This window comes from Balaenoptera musculus, chromosome 7 (assembly GCF_009873245.2).
Source record: "Balaenoptera musculus isolate JJ_BM4_2016_0621 chromosome 7, mBalMus1.pri.v3, whole genome shotgun sequence".
Taxonomy (NCBI): domain Eukaryota; kingdom Metazoa; phylum Chordata; class Mammalia; order Artiodactyla; family Balaenopteridae; genus Balaenoptera; species Balaenoptera musculus.
Genome location: NC_045791.1, coordinates 77,188,893 through 77,206,763, shown reverse-complemented (window position 1 = coordinate 77,206,763; position 17,871 = coordinate 77,188,893). Strand labels below are relative to the sequence as shown.

The window sequence follows — 17,871 nt, the reverse complement described above, 5'->3', positions numbered from 1 at the left end:
ACCAATTCAGAATTTTATCCAGGGCTTTTGAGGCCTATGGGAATTTGGTCAAAATTGATCTATTGTGATTATTAGGTTTGGTTATAACTATAAAATGTGGCTAGAGGGACAGCCTGAGCGGAAAGAACCCACATTAGGGGCTGAGCACCCTGAGCTCTCATCTCAGTAATTTTTTGTTGTTTTTTTTGGCCGTACCACGTGGCTTGTGGCATTGAACCCAGGCCCCGGCAATGAAAGCGCTGAGTCCTAACCACTGCACCGCCAGGGAATTCCCGAATCTCAGTTCTTTTATGTTGAATGTGTGATCCTGGGCAAGCCCATCCACTCTCAGAACCTCATTAAACTCATCTGTAAACTGGGCATGATTGTATCCACATATGTCACATAATTTGCAGGGTTGTCTTGAGATTCAAATGAGAACATCTTTACCCCTGCTGTAAAAATCCTCTTTTCTCCCCCATTTTCTGTTCTCATTGCTTGCCCACCTAGTTGCCCAACCTAAAAAGTTTCTTTGCTGTCACTCTCATATTAGATATAATGGATTCTACCACCTCTGTATCTAAAATCTTCCTCCTTTGTGCCATTGCCTTGTTTAGACTTTTGTCACCTCTCCTGTGAAATATTTTCAGTCATCCCGCATCATAATCTTTCTCCTGCCACCTGCTTCTCCAAAGCTAACATTGTGCCATTTCGTCGTCTACAAGCCTCCAGCGGCTCCCCCTGCTCAGCCTGTAGGAAGAACAGACTGCATAGCATAGCCCGTGTATACCGTCAAGATGCCACTAACCTGATTTCCCACCAGTCGCCTTCCTCCCTCTACCTGCATCCACTCTGTGTTCCAAACCATGCAATTAATTGTTCTGAAACATTTAACATTGCTCAAACTTCACCAAAATATTCCCAAGGGTGGGAGCAACCTAATTAGTCCCATTAGCACTTCAAGTCGGACAAAGCAACTTCTTATGTTACTTTTACAATTCATGAAAAGCAATACACAGTTTACTCCATATACCTGTGTTCTTGCTATTTTTAAAAATGCCATACAAATCGCTTTACCTGTTAAATTATTAACCTCCCCTGTCCACATGAGAGTAGTCCTCAAGGGAGATGTGCCATGTTAATCTGTGGCTTTGGTGGCCCCTGCACACAATGATGGTGACCTCAGAGTCCTTCAGCGTGACACTACCTTGCTTTTGCTATGCGATTTCTCTTGGCTAGCATGCGCTACTCTCTTCTGCTTGAGGAAATCTTTCAAATTCCAGCTGGAAAGTCACTGCTGGTGAAGAACCCTGACCTTCTGATTAAAGTAGTTGCTGCTTCTGCTTTTAGTAGCCTTTTGGACACACCCCTGTCACAGCACTTATCACAGCCTGTTGTCAGTGTTATCTGCCAGTTCTCATCACTTACTGGATTGCCCACAATAGGGGAAGCCATCTCTTATCTCCGTGTTCTCAGCATTCAGCACAATGTATGTCTTGCATGTTGTGGTTACTCTAATGCAGGAGTTCTAAACTTTGGCCCAGTTGAGCTTCGGGGCTGGATATTCTCAGTGGTGGGGGAATGTCCTGTGGTCCTGTGTATTGTGGGGTCTTTAGCAGCATCCCTGATCTCTATCCACTAGACGCCGGTAACATCCCCCCTACCCAAACCCCCCGCCCTGTGACAACCAAAATGTCTCCAGACATTGCCAAGTGTCCTTTGATGGGAGGAAAATCACTCTTGCTTGAGAGCCACTGCTCTAGTGTATTTAATACATTCAATATTAAAATGTTTTAGAAAGTTTTATAAAATGTAAAGTTTGATTATTTACAGTGTTCTTGGCAGCTCTAAAATGTTTTGAACGAGAAACAGTGAATACAGTACTTTGGTGGTTGATGCCCAGTACATTTTCAATCAACCAGGGGCTCAGTTCTGTTGCTTAGATATGGAGGAGCTTTGATTTAGGCTTCTGGTATGCTGTGTTATTATGGAAAATCTCACTGGGGTAGTCCTTCTCAGCCAGCATGGGCATGTAATGTGGGCGCCTGAATTAATCCTATGGCTGTTACCCTGAAACGTTCCGGATTATTCACTTAAATTGCATAGCTGGATTGCATTTTGGTGTGGAGATAAGCTCACTCATTTTGTTGGTGGCTGTCATAGAATAGGTGCATACATTTTTGTTCAATCTGTGCAGTGTGAAAAAGAATGAATTTTTGTTCTGAGACAGTGAAACAGTAATTAAAAAATGTATTTTACCAGCTTTAGTGGAGTCCCAGTTAAGAGTCAAGTACTTTACAATGGGCTGGGGGTACAGAGGTGAGGATGAGAGAGAGATGAAGCTTTCAGTGTAGGACGAAGAGAGTGGAGCACCAAATGCTACTTACTTTAAAGCAGAACGGTAGATTATTGGGCTATCTAAAATATTCTCAGTTCATGAGGAGAAGATGCCTGCTTTTAACATAATTCTCCCTTACTACCCCCAAGCCAAACCATATTAGGTGTTTCCTCACTTAAGTTTGGCAATTGCATAAAAGAATGATTCCGTGGCTAGTATATATTTTCTTGAACATCCCAGTGGTCTACATTTCAAAAGAGCAGCCTTGAAGGCAGAAGGAAAGAGTGGAAAAGTCCATAAAAGGGCAACAATTGTAGGCTGAGGCATATATATTTAAAGGGAGGGAAGTCATGATTTAGCTGTACTCTGTCTGGCCAGGTGCTTGGAAAGTATAGGTTGTATTTGTGTGTCTGTGTATTTATTTTTGATTTCACCTTTCAAAATGTGTTTAAATGCTGACAGCCTCTTCCTTTTCCTCTGATGTCCCCCTGAGTCACCACTTCCAGCCTCTTCCATCAGCCCATAGTCTGTCCCAAGCATCCTAATTTCCTATACTTTAGACCCAGGTCTCCCTTATTAAAATGGTCTCTAACTGTTCCAATTTGAAAACATTATGAACACATCTTTCTATGGCTCACTAATTTTTTTAAGGAAGGAAGAGTTAAAAGACAAAACCCCATGTCCTCAGGGTTTCAATCCATTAAACTAAGAAGAGCTAACAGTGCCTGCCTTGATCACCTCATAGGTTATTAGGATGATCCAATGGAGACAATTTGCAAATGTAGGCTCACCTTCCGGTGTCCCCCTGCCTCCCCTCCTAATTTTATCTCTGCGACACTAGACATGCTTTAAAAAAATTTTTTTGTGGTAAAAATACATAACATGAAATTTATCATTTTAACAAGTTTTAAGTTTACAGTTTTTAAGTTTACAATTCAGTGGTATTAATTACATTTACATGTTGTACGACCATCACCCACCCGCCCCCTCCTCCCCCGATCTATTTCCAAAATTTTTCATCGCCCCAGACAAAAGGTCCGTAATCATTAAGCAATAATTACCCATTCTTCTCTTCCCCAACAGCCCCTGGTAACCTCTATTCTGTTTTGTGTCTCTATGAATTTGCTTATTCTAGATGTCTCATAAAAGTAGAATCATAGAATATTTGTCCTTTTGTGCTGGCTCATTTCACTTAGCATACAGATACGTTTTTAAAGCAGCTCTGTCCCATGCCCCTAGTTGAGGTTTTATTGCCAAATATTTGAGGAGCAAGAGGACTGATGGGAGTTTTTGAACTGTGAAAAGGTTACTAGATTTCCAGTATGATGGTGATGTAGCGGTTATATAGTCTTTTAAAGACATAGATTGTAGGATAATGATTTCTGCCATCCTAGGCAAGTCTTGCCCATTTGGGGATCATTAAAGGAACAACTTAAATGTACAATATGCCAAAATAATGAGGCAGTGAAATCAAGCAGCCAATTGGGTCAATAGAAAAGAACAAATTGATCATGCCCTCATCTACAGACAAGTGGCTGATCAACTGCCTGGACCAGTATTGTCTTAACCAGTTGCCAACTGTTCATTTCATTTAATCTTAAATTCACGGGTGTAGTGGGGATGCATCCTGTCCCGTGTTAACGAGGTGCCAACTGTCCATTTCAGTTATTTTCGTGCAAGGTTGTTTTGGATCATGGCCCAACCTCATGAACTCTTGTTGAAGAGGGCTCACAGGTGACAACTTCTAAATAATTCCCAGTGGGTGATTGAGATGACCATCTGAAATGATTGCATGAAGAGGAGAGAGCTGGCGTCCGCTGGCTCCACCTCTTCTGCGCTAAGCCTTCTATGCAGATCAACTCTGAATCCTTACAGCCTCTGAGGCAGGTATCAGTATTCCCCTTTCACAGACGAGGGTGCCCCTGTCAGACAAGCAAACCATTAGGCAGTCCCCTAGGGGAGGAGCTCTCGAATCAGCCCAGAGGAAGTGTTTCTTTCAGCTAGAATGGCAAAAGCTTTCCATTCTGAGAGTATAACTCAGAAATGGGGATGGAAAGGGATAGTAGAAAGTGGCCAAGTAACATTAATTTTTCATGAAAAAGTAATTCCTCCAAATTACTTTTTTCCCTTTCCTATAACCTTAATTGGAGTATCATTATGATCTCATGTTTAATATGTTATTTAACATATTACCAAGCAGAATGACAAGGCTGAAAACAAGCGAAGAATGCATATATCATTCATTGCCTGCATCACGCTCTGTCCTCTGTGTTCAGGTGGGAAGGGAGGCCGTGAGATGCCAGCTTGTCCCCCTACTTCTTGCTCAGACAGGGCATTCTCACCTATGGAACATGTAACCATTCACTTTGGTTTTAAAATGTTGTTTTTTACAGTGAGTCTATTATGCATCTGCAGTTTAGCTACTCTTAGCATAATTTTGCTGTTCAAACAAATCTCACTAAGCCAAAGGGAAAGTGGTGAGAGATACCCAATTATTTTATCTTTCTTTTTTGGGGGAAGGAAAAGGGGATGCTCAGATCTCTGTCTTTCCAAGTATATTGTACAAATCATCTTAACCTGTGTTTATTGTTTTGCTTTTTCTATTAAGTTTTAAATTGCCTTTAGGTTCCTTAGCTTTCTCTGATTCTACACTTCTTAACTCATATAAGGGGCTGAAACTTTTTGTTTTATTTTTTGTCACCTTGTTTCTTGCTTTGTCTAAAGCATTGGTTGCAGAATCCACTTTGAGCTTGTGCTAGCAGATGGAGATGGTGATGAACATTTCCCATGAAATAGTGTGGCCTGGTGTTAGTGTCTCTTTGTGGTGCTTCCTGCTGCTATTTGACTTTGGGCAAGATGCTTCTTCATTCTGAGTTTCTGAGCCCTTGGTTTGAAAAATGCAAGCACACTTATAATCACAGGTGACGTCTCTTCTCTGGGCTAGTCAAAAACAAACAAGTGAGTTTAAAATTTGTCTCAGGAAGCTAAAAGAAAATTTATTTTTCTTAGCTATATTTCTACTTAGCTGTAGTAAGTATTAATAACAATACTATAATATTCTCTTGCAGTTGGCTTAGAGCAAATTCAAATTAGCTAATAAGCTTTGCAGTAACTAATTCTGATATATCTTGATTCCTCAAAACCTTATTTTATTAAAAAATAACTTTTAAATATAAGTGGCAGATGTGTCAGAGTGACCGCAAATGAGGAAACTTAGATTTTTATCCCCCATCTACATTCTTCATATTTAAAATTCCATGATTGATTACAAAGACGCCTGAAACTTTCAAAAATTTTTCTGTAGTTAGGAAGACATGTTAAACCTTCCTATTTATTTTAATACGTAATATTTTTCATAAAATAGCTTTGTCTACAATCACTGTCTGTGTGCTATTTATGGCTGTGACTAAGGATGAGAGGGGTTGCCTCGATTGCCCATCGCACATGTCCTCCTCCTTTCTTTCTCACATCCCACCACCATGAGAAGTGAAGCATGCTTCCTAAATGCAAAGTCATTTTAATATTATTAGTCATTGAATATTAGCCTATTTAATTATAATATAAATATTGATATTTAATAAAACATAGTCCCTTTGTTTAAGTGTTAAAAATAACAGCACACATATCTTCTGGGTTATTTGTATCAGTATTGCTTTATATTAACATGGATACTGAGGAGGTGGTTGTATTCTGGATTGAAAAAGTGATTCATATCGTGTTCATTTATCAAAAAGGTGGAGGTATTCTAAAAGTCCAATTGTATGGTTGCTCTTGAATGACTGGAAAACATAAAAGAGCAATGTAGACTACAAAATTATATACATATTTTTAAAAGCAGTGAATGGAAATTAGATATTTTTTGGCAGGGTGGTAGGTGGGAGAGATTTTAATTATTACTCATCCCATTTTGCAGCAACTGTATCTCATCAGGTCTAAGATGCTACTGATTGTAAGATGCATCCCAATTTCAGTGATATTAAAATACAGTCAGGGCTTCCCTGGTGGCACAGTGGTTGAGAATCTGCCTGCCAATGCAGGGGACACGGGTTCGAGCCCTGGTCCGGGAAGATCCCACATGCCGCGGAGCAACTAGGCCCGTGAGCCACAACTACTGAGCCTGCACGTCTGGAGCCTGTGCTCCGCAACAAGAGAGGCTGCGATAGTGAGAGGCCCGCGCACCGATGAAGAGTGGCCCCCGCTTGCCGCAACTAGAGAAAGCCCTCGCACAGAAACGAAGACCCAACACACAGCCAAAAAAAAAGTACAGGCATCCTTTGGTATCCCAGGAGATTGGTTTCAGGACCTCCACGCGGATACCAAAATCCTCAGATTCTCAAGTCCCTTGTGTAAAATGACATAGTACTTGCATATAACCTACGCACATCCTCCCATATACTTTAAGTCATCTCTAGATTAAATGCTATGTTAATAGTTGCTGGGGTGTGTGTAGAAAATTCAAGTTTTGCTTTTTGGAACTTTCTGGAATTTTTTTTTTTCCCAAATATTTTCAATCCACAGTTGTTTGAATCCCCGGATGAGGAACCCATGGATATGGAGGGATGACTGTATTTTTAAAACGTGGCTGTAGCATGGATGCAATGTGGTAAATACAGATTCTCTGTGCCCCAGGACCTCTGGAGAACACTATTCCTTGTAGAGTAAAAGTCAGCATGTGCTGGGTCTGTGTTAGCCCCTTTCAATTTTGTTTATAATGAATTAAGTTTTGATGTTTTAAAAGTAAATTGACATAACATTAAGATGACCTCGTAGTGTGCGTCCAGAGTATTCTAGCGAGGCCTAGTGGTTCAGACTCAGGCTTTGAGAATATAGCAGTCTAATTTAGGGTTAGAAAATATTCATAATTGAAACTGTAATGGTAAGATATAACATGACCTTTCATCTTAAATATCCCCAAGATGTACCTCTTCTGTTTTTAAAGCTCTCTCAGGTTGAATTATAAAAATTTGTATCAGTAGAGCTACTTTAAGGGTCAACTAACTGTAAAGACCTGCAGGGAGTTAATATGAATAAAAGGTGCCACACATTTGAAGAGACATTTCTGGTGACTAAAGTTTCTCGTGTTATAGGAAACTGTCTTTATTTGCTACCCAGTTCCTTTGCTCAGTTCATAGCTTAAACCTATTTATTTTTTGTTCTGTGGTCAGCAGAGTTAGAAACTCGCTTATAATAATATGGGGAAGAGAACAAACCTGACTGAGTCTCTGTGTAGCCAACTCCTTTTTTTTCCTATTACCTTTTAATTATTATTATTGTTATTATTTTATTATATAAGTTTCAGACATACAGCATTTACTGTTTGACATCTGTGTGTACTACAAAGAGATCACCACCACAAGTACAGTTGCCATCCATCACCATACAGTAGAGCCCCTTCACCAATTTCACCCACCCCAAAACCCTCCTCCCCTCTGGTAACCACTAATCTGATCTCTGTATCTATTAGTTCGTTTTTATTTTATTTTTATTTTTTTTAGGATACTACGAGTGAAATCATACAGCATTTGTGTTTCTCTGATTTATTTCACTTAGCATAATGCCTTCAAGGTCCATCCATGTTGTTGCAAATGGCAGGATTTCATTCTTTTTTTATGGCTGAGTAGTATTCCTCTGTGTATATATACCACGTCTGCCAACTCCTTTTTAAATGAGTGTGAACCGACTCTAGTGTAAGACCATCTGGTGATGAAACCAGCAGAAGCCCAGGTATTCATTTTCTTGCCACATAGATTGACACTGGCCACTAACACAAGAGTGTTAATGAAGATGCATCTGGAGCAAAGACAAAGTAGGACGTCCAGGGAGTGGGGGAAATGTGGATTATCTGAGACCAGAGTAATATGGATTTGTGTCCTGGTCTTATGGGCCAGGAAGAGTTGAGGGGCAGCTGCAGGCAGTACTTAAAACACTTTCCATTTTAATCTGCTTTCTAGATCACTTTGTGATAGAAGGTTTAGCTCTGGCTTCTGCCATGGCTATATATCTTATGCCTTTCCAGAGGGTAACATTCATACAAACAACATAGAAAGATGACAAGTACATTTGCAGTTATTCACATACACCAGAGTAGCTGGTGCATCTGTTATTAGGCTGCTTTCATGTTAAATTTTTCATTATTTTGACATTTCAGTTTGGCATTTTTAAATTTCATCTTTGTCCCTTTTCATCTGTTATATTTCAGTGACTCAGATATCCCACATCAGAACCGTGTTAGACACAAGGGAGAGAAAAAAAAAGAAACAGACAGAGTCACTGTTCTCAAGGATCTCACGAACTGGGACAGAGAGAAAAGCTCAGCCCAGAGAGGGAAGGAACTAGCCCAGCTAGCCAAGAGACTTCTCTACTCCTTTGTTTTAGTAACATACAAAGCAGAACCCTGCCTCAGGAAGATTAGGATTCCATTGATCCTCTAAGGCAGCAGGCAAGGCTCCAAGTTCTGTGATACACTCAGGTGATACTGGCTCTTTGTGTTCCAGGGCTGTGTCCAGATCCTCAGATTAAAAGAGTTCCCTTTACTATCTCCCCTTAGGGAACAGAATTGTCATTTAGAGATCAGCAACTGCAGGGAGGATAGCCATCTGCTATATAGAAAGAACCAGAGGTTTCTGTGAATTGAATTAGAACCTCCCTCCCCCATCAGTACTGCATAGTGATTAAAAAAGAGGGAGTCTGTGGGCTCAAAGAGGAAACTGTCTTAAATGGGAGTCTATGCAGGACTGTCTACTGGCATTTGAACCTAAATAACTTGTCAATGCCTTGATTTATTGTTATCCTTTTTATCTTGACTACTTTGTCGAAATGACATTAGAAGTTCCAAGATTTCCCTCAACTGTTCCATATCTGGGGAAAACTTTTTTAAGAAAGATGAGATTTCAAGGCAGGATATAAAGCCTTACGTAGCTCATTTGGATCTCTTGACTCGTTTATGTCCATTTGTTTTTAGACAGAATTTGCAGAAATAAAATCTATGTATAAAACATACACATGTACTATCACAGTCATTCAGGTATAAGTTAACGTCTGCCATGAATGTTGGTCCAAACATGCCATATTGACTGAAAACATATCTCTGTATGAAATTGAATTCAAGGTGTGCAGTTATAATTTTTAATTTTTCAGTGGTAAGTTAGGTTATGCTCCCTTTCTCTTTCCTGTTAACTGCAATTTCACACAAATCAGCTAAAGGGTTGAGCTGAGGAGAGAGAGGAGTATGAAGAACAAGAAGGAATCAGGTACTTAAACACTCAAAGTTTTAGCTTTGATGCATTTTTGCTTGAAATACAGAACAAGTGTTATGTTTAGTTTCCCCTGCTCTAAAATAGCACTGTTAATTTTTTCATTTGGTGAATTTTCACACAAGTGCTAATCACACATTTCTATAAATCATATTAATTTAACTTATTTCCCTAAATGTTGTTCTGTAGTGTGTAGCACGGATGTTCTCAGATTCTTGGCTGTGTAAGCTTGGTGCAGTTGGAAGCGGAACAGAAACATCTGAGAGGCATTATTTGGATTACAGATGCAGGAGCATCTGATCTCACCTTTTGCTCGGGTTCCTAAATCACAACTGTTCTTTCCCTTTGCATTCAATCTGTGTGTCCTGCGCCCTCCATCTTTGACATTGCTCCAGGGTTGGTTTTATGGAGAATGCACTGTCATCGTACAAGTTAAAGGGATAGTAAGTTTTGTTAATCATATTTAATAGTTTAGTTTGCAGGAGGGTGACTGCTTCCAATTTAAAAGACAGAGGAGATTGGTATGGACTATATAATGTGCCTTTTCTTGTCCCTGAAAAGGAATACTCATATTTATGGAAAAATAACTGTTTTTTTTTTCTTTACAGAGTATGATCTCATCCATTGTAAATAGCACATATTATGCCAACGTGTCAGCAACCAAGTGCCAGGAGTTTGGGAGATGGTATAAGAAGTACAAGAAGATTAAAGGTAAACTGACTTTTATTTTTGAAGCCTATTTTCAGTTTCTTAGGTCAAGGAGTTGTTGATTCTTGGGAATTTATGCTAATTTAGATACAATTGTTAATAAAATTTTATATACTTTTTTATAAAGGTAGGATTCTTTTTTTTAATTGTAAGTATAGTTGGTTTACAATATTGTATTAGTTTCAGGTATACAGCAAAGTGATTCAATTATACATGTACATATATATATATGTGTATTTTTTTCAGATTCTTTTCCATTTTAGGTTATTATAAGATATTGAATATAGTTCCCTGTGCTATACAGGAAAGCCTTGTTATTTATCTATTTTATATATAGTGGTGTTTATCTGTTAATTCCATACTCCTAATTTATCTGCCCCCTTCTCCTTGGGCAACCACAAGTTTGTTTTCTATGTCTGTGATTCTGTTTCTGTTTTGTAAATAAGTTCATTTGCATTATTTTTTCGATGTTCCACATATAAGTGATATCATATAATATTTGTCTTTCTCTGTTTGACTTCAGTCAGTATGATGATCTCTAGGTCCATCCATGTTGCTGCAAATGGCAATATTTCATTGTTTTTCTGTGGCTGAGTAATATTCTGTTGTATGTATATACCACATCTTTATCTATTCCTCCGTTGATGGACACTTAAGTTGCTTCCATGCCTTGGCTGTTGTAAATAGTGCTGCTATGAACATTGGGGTGCAAGATAAGATTATTAATATTTCCATCAAGAGATCCAGATTAGCTCCCTTAAAACTAAGATGGTGTTAGAACTAAAGTAAAATTCTTAGCATAATATATGAAGTGTGTAGTTTTCACAAGAGATGCTTGTGAAGGCTGAGATCTTTAAAAATATTTTGAAGTTGTATATTTCAGATAGGCATGTCTATTTAAAAAGCTCAATCAATAAATCATTTTCATTAATTTATTAATGAAAAAAGCAGTCATTCTAGGTTAAATCAGCACTTATAGTTTAAGTACCAATTAGCAAATTGAAATGACTGTGTGGTATCAGGAAATCTTTGGTCAGAAATGGAGTTTTGATGTTGTGTTTATTTGGAGACAATTCCAGAACAGTGGTTAAAGCAAAGGGACTCTGCAGTCAGGAGGACTTGTATTCAAATCTTTGTGTTCTGTTTACTAGCTGTGTGAGCTTGAACAAATTATTTAACTTCACCAAGACTCAATCTCCTTATCTGAAAATTGGAAGTAATAAAAGTAAGTAAGTCACTGGCTAGCTGTGAGGACTAAATACGTTAATACTGGCACAAAGTAATCTCTTAATAAACAATAGCTATAATATTGTAACAATAATTAATAGTAGTAATTCTACTAGCAGCAATATATTATATATAGAATTATATCTGATCCTGAATATACCATTCTCATATAATAAATGGCATGCTATTTAGGCCATCCAGCCCTTTAAATATATGTGATATTTTGCCTTTGCAAATTTGTCAATGCTGGAAAAATTCTGTTGTTCTCACCCCACTTCAAATGCTATTCAATTCAAATGCTACCAACCCCTGAGGGGATTGGGGGATATTTTGGTAACAGAACAGGTTGATGTTTGAGGGTCCTTCGAGTTCATATTTTGCATGATTATGACATCATTCATCGTGCTTTATTATAGGTATTCAGAGACTTGCTGATGGTTCACTGCCCCTGTTGAGAGGGTTAAATGACAATTTATGGTGGGCAGGTAAAAGTAAAGGATTAATTTATTTGTTTTTACTACCTGTAGTTTTCCTCTAGGGAGACAGTATGGAAGTAATGCCTCTTGGCTGTTGAGTACTTGGGAGTTTGTTTACAAGGTTACCTTTGGAGAAAATGAGCTTTATTTGCATTGGTGGCACATTTCTGATTACAAAGGAATGAGAGCATTTTATGCTAAATATACAATTTATAAGGAAAGTCAAGTCGTTGAACTACCCAGGAGAAATTAAGTTCACTAAAAATTGAATTAAGATCCATTCCTTTTCAATATATTCTAAAATTCTTAGGACCCTCTAGTTTCTGGCTTGGGTACTTGCTTTACAATGTTATTAATATTAACTCTTGTACAGGATAAGATGAATAACTCCTTCTCATTATAAGACATGATTGTGTAGTTCGGAAGTGTTTCTTTTCTGTAAGTGTTGTCTCCAAGTTTTTCCTTTAAAATCAGATTGTTAAAGTGCTTGAACAATATCCTCTTTGGCTAAAAATCAAAAGAATCACGCAGCTTCAAGGTCATTTGTTAGATCCAATTTACTTTCTATTATAAGAGAAAGGAAGAGAGCGTTCTCTTTTAATAGTCTGGAGTATAATTCCAGATTCAGAAAGACTGGAAACTCTTCACTCTAGTGTTTTCAGAATCGCCACTACAGAATCTGTGTGTGTGTGTGGTTTGTGTGTGTATAATATCTGTTCACACACACATTAACACTTATGTCTTCTACTTTTCTCCTTTCTTTCTTAGCAAGTCAATTCTTCAAGCTCTATTTTTTTCTTCAAGATAGTAAATGCACAGTTAAATCTTTAAGTGCCATAAAAGCAGACTGAGACCTTGATTTCAATCAGGAGGTCAAGGATCCACACCTGAAGAGGCGGCCAGCCGCTGTGTACACATGCTATTCAAAGAGATGGAGCTAGTCGTTGCTGTTAAAAAGTGTGTGTGTGCATGTGTGTGTGTCAGTAGGAGGAGAAAAGGGAAGGTTAAGGTATGTGTGAAGTAAACACAAGCTGCCGTAAAACAGTTCAAGTGGTGTTGATTCATCAACCAAGGGAGTGGGAGGAAAAACAAAGAATTCATGACAGGTATAATGGTGTAGAGAAAATAAACACCCCAGAGAAGTGCATTTTATTAACTTTCCACCTTCAGAGAAAAGGAAGTGTTGGACCTATACAGGAACATTTCAGTCCTTAGAAGCTTTATGCTGTGAATAGATGTCACTGTGGGAGTTCCTATCTAGTAGAATCCATTTCTCATGAGAAAGCAATGATTTTGTTTGTAAAATTTCTATTTGTGTCCATCCATTTTCAAAAAAAAAAAAAAAAAAGCAATGAATTTCAAATCTGGAAATAAAGTAGCAAAACCAGAATTCTACCTTAGGGCTCTTCCTGAGAGTGCAGAAGTCAGAGTTCTCTGTCTTTCCTTGTCTCCCCTCCCCCACCTTGTTTCCATTCCATAGTTACCAGTTTACATGTATCACTGCTGATATTCAGTATAGAAGAAAATCTCAAGCTAGCTTACTGATGTCTCAAACTAAATGCAGGCTACATTGTTAAATATGTTTCCTATTATCTGCTAATGTCTGTTTTAATAAAACAGTGGGAACTAAATGGTTGCTTCTTAATCAAAACCATGATTTCCCAAACATAAGCTATGTGATTCTGTTACAAATTGCCACATATAGATCTCCTAGGTCAAATTTTTTTTCTCTTCTCATAGAAATAAACAGTAAAATAATTATATACTCTGAAAGATCAAAGTAAACATGACTAAAACCTGGCAAAAATAAAAGTCTACTGAAAGGTTTTAGGAAAAAAAGATCAGATTGCAAATTCTATAGTTAATGCTTAAATAAATATGAGAAAAATGAATAATCAATAATTTGATATCATTAAAAACAGATGTAAAGACTATATACAAATGGAATTGTCTAAATTTTGAAGTAAACATTTTAATGTGCATTTTTTGAATTTGTTGTTATTATAGCTAAACTATTTACACTTATTCTTTAAAAAGTCTTAAGTTGGTTTGGCTTAGCATGTTAACGTTATTTTCCCCAGTGATCACAGCAAAGCACATTCTGTTTACCTTTTTCCTTTAATTTCAAAGGCAATCATAGTTGACACAGACATATTTGAGTTAACATTAGTGTTAATTCAGGATAGATGGGGAGACAGTTTGTGTACTCTGGTTTTAAAGTTCAGAACCATGAACCTGCTTCCCAGGAGTTTTCGATACTGAAGAAAATGAAGTGGTTGAATGTGGTAGTTGGTTGGTTCAGATGGCATTTTTTTAATTGCTGTTCATCTCATACTGTAATTGCTTCTGGCCTAGATTTTACAATGTAGCTCTCATAAGCTCCCAGGATTCAGAAAAATACATACATTTTGTGGAAAAACAAAACAAAACAAAAAGACCAATATTAACGGTTGTTTAATGTGTAGGAGTCTTAGTGTTGGACCCAAGGATAATCCACTGGGACCTAGAAACATTCATGCTATTAATTATTTTCAAGAATTTTGGGGGTTATGTGGGATTTACCTATCAATTTTTCTTTCATAGGTTCTACGCATTTTATTAAAACAATATTTTTAACCTCACTCTTCTTTTGGATTAAATCTATTTAGACATACACTTGCCCCATCAGTTTTATGAAACTAAGTGGCAATTGTGTGCAGTACTATTATTAATTATACTATTATGGCAATCTAATTCTGCAAGGGATCTTATAAGAATAAGAAAGTACCTTAACAAAGAAGCGCTCATATGTTTTAAATGTTTCCTAATTAAAAATTAATCAATTAAAAGAAAATAATTTTATATTTAAAGTGTTTTTCATCTGGCACCAAAAGCAAAATGAACTGCCGTCTTTGGTCAGGTCGGTTTCAAGTATTTAATATGTCACAAGAATTAAGGGGTCATTGAAAGTTCACACAATTCTAGTGGATATCTCAAAATTATTTGTGTCATAAAATAATACCACTAGAATGAATGGACCTAACCAAACCCTATACTGTGGCCAGAAAGCAAAATTATCCCCATCACTTTCCTTTTCTCAGTCATTGCTCAAGGAGCCCCTGTTTGCTAGTTGTCTTAATTCTGTTTGTTTATTTGAGCTTATTTTGCAAAATATTAAAAAGCTGGGAGAAATGAGGATTTTAAAAACCAGTGTTACTTCCTCAAGCCTGGTTTATTCTAGTAATCAGTATTTTATCTGACCCTGTCTGATCTAGTCTTGCAAGATCAAACGTCCAGGCCAGCAAGCAGACAGTAAACAAAGCCTGTGAAGGGTTTCAGTAAACACAAAGATTAGATGTTGAATGAAAATTAAACTCCTTGAACTAGTTCTCTGTACTAAAGTGGTTAAGTGGGTTGTGATTAAAAGAAATAAGTAATTATGATCATTATAGCTGAAATGATATAATGTTACCACATTTAAAGCACCTCTTGTACCCAAAAATGATTGTGTCATTTACAAAGTGGTGCCTCCAAGTTGAATAGAGAAATCAGTGTCCCCTGACCTGGTTCCATAAGGCAGCCCTTGCTTAGCCATGGTGGTCAGGACAATGCCTTTAATCAACTGCTGGTACTTCTGCCTCTGCTGTTGTTTAGCTCTGATGAGGTAAAAGTAACTTAACTTTTTTTTTTTTTTTTTAACATCTTTATTGGACTATAATTGCTTTACAATGGTGTGTTAGTTTCTGCTTTATAACAAAGTGAATCAGCTATACATATACATACATCCCCATATCTCCTCCCTCTTGCATCTCCCTCCTACCAGTAACTTAACTTTTGTCTACCTAATTCTTCTGGGTCATGAAAGAGATTTGCTTTCAGTTTTGGATCTAAATTAAGGTGCTTGGCAAGGAAGTTTGTCTGCCCTCTGCCTATATTGCACCTTGTCTAAAGTAATGACAACATCAAATCCTTGAATTTTATATATATATTAGATTCATTGATGTAGAAACATCACTTCTGCAAACAAGCACTTTCCATCTTACTGGTTTTCCAAAAATTGAAAGAACCTTGTGCGTTTACACTGGTAATCACTGATGTGCCTTCATTGATCACCTTACCCTTCCTAACCTTCCAATTAGGAGCTTATTGGTAGTGTCACCAAGTGGAAGAATGGTATGTGGGGAATGCCTTGGACCCTAAGCTCAGATGTGGACTCATTTCTTGCTTGGATCTTAAGAAGCTTATTCTAGCTGTACTGGTAGCTGCTTCTTTAGCCTGAATGTGTTTATTCATAAATGTTTAAAGAAGTAAAAACAATCATTTGTCAACAGTGTGGTTTGTAGATGGAAAGAAACAAACTTGCTATCTTCTCATATTTATAAGCCATTTAAAAAAGAATGGAAAGGGAAAAAGGATCTGCTTTTCTAACCCCTTCCTTTCTTCCTCCATCCATCCATCCATCCATCATCTATACTTACTATTTGAAAGAATTATAAGACACAATTCCTGGTTTCAAAAAGCCTACGTTCTCTGTGAAATAATTAACAATATAACATATTTTACTACTATTCAAAGAGAAATTTGAGCATCTACTATATATACCTGGCAGGATTTTAAGTGGGGATCATTACCTAGTCCTTCCTTGCAAGAAAGTTACAGTTACAATTAGATAATTAATTTTAATAAAATGTTTAGTGAGTATCTCTACTACAGCCCATATTCAGTGCTAGAAGCAGTGAGAGACATTCAGAAACACTTAAGATATGGTTCCTACCTCTAGTTGTGTCGCCCTCAACCTAGCAGGGAGGTGGCCGTATATCTGGCAAATATATAACAGTGGTATAAACTAGTATAGTGGTAACACAGAGAAAGGTCCATAAATTATACCTGCTGGGTGTCAGGGGATAGTTCGAGAAGAAGTAGCACATGAGTTATACCTTAAGGACAAATAGAGTTTTGCAGAGAGGACAAGGAGAAGGAAGAACACTTCAGGCAGATGCAAGTTCATGAGTATAGATGCAGGGGTGCAGAAGAGCATGATATATTTCGGAAATTATGGGTGGTTGTCCAGTATGTCTAGAATGGCAGTGCATTTATCATGATACTGTAATATAACATGCCCAGAATGGCCAAGAATTTTGATTGGTGAAAAGGAAAAGATAAGAGCATGGCTGGGTGTGGGACTGATGGTGGCACCAAACATTGGTGAAAGAGCAGAAATGTTTGGGACCTGGCTGTGGGGAGCGTTCGTGTTATAGTGATGAAAAATAAAGTTGGGAAGGTAGTAAACACATCTTAGGGAACTCTGAAAGCCCAGTTGAGATAGTCTGAGAATCACTGAAGGTTTTTCAACAATGAAGCGATAATGAAAATGGCGGTTTAAAAAAAAAAAACCAAACACATCCTCTAGAAGCCATCTAAAACCATGTATGGATATGAATATGTTTATGGCAGGAGGGGAGGCAAATGGGAGGGAGAAAGGGTGGTGTGCACACCCTGGAGGATGCAGACAAAATAGAATCTATTGCAGTAGTATGTGGAAGTGAAGATGGTGAGGGAGGTAGAGCTTTGGCTCTGGTGGCAGGAATGAGAAAGAGAGAAGTGGCCAATGCAATACGTGTGTGGGAAGAGAAAGGGAAATCAAAGTGGAGTCCAAGGTTTTGAGCTTAAGTGACTCTTGATGGTTTTGACAGAAATGGGATGATATAAACTGAGAGGAAGTTGCTGATGCTTCAGTGAGAGTTGGTGAACCAGGTAGAAATACCCACTGGGCTGTTCAAGGTATGAAGCCACTTGACCAAAAGACAGGACTAGAGAATAGATTCTGGAGCTAATTTTTTAGATGTAATAGTTAAAATGATACCAAAAGAGGATTCTCTGAAGGGGAGAGTGAGGACAGGGGTTGGAAACT

The 17,871-nt window shown here is 37.8% G+C and overlaps 1 protein-coding gene across 4 annotated transcripts in view; it reads left to right on the top strand.

The window, feature by feature from the left end:
* Positions 1-17,871, top strand: part of SATB2 (SATB homeobox 2) — a 190,286-nt gene that overhangs the window by 81,076 nt on the left and 91,339 nt on the right. For all 4 annotated transcript variants that reach the window (XM_036858940.1, XM_036858943.1, XM_036858942.1 and 1 more), the window contains one exon: positions 10,179-10,281. In XM_036858940.1, the coding sequence (XP_036714835.1) occupies positions 10,179-10,281 (103 nt within the window). The remainder of the gene's footprint in view (positions 1-10,178; positions 10,282-17,871) is intronic.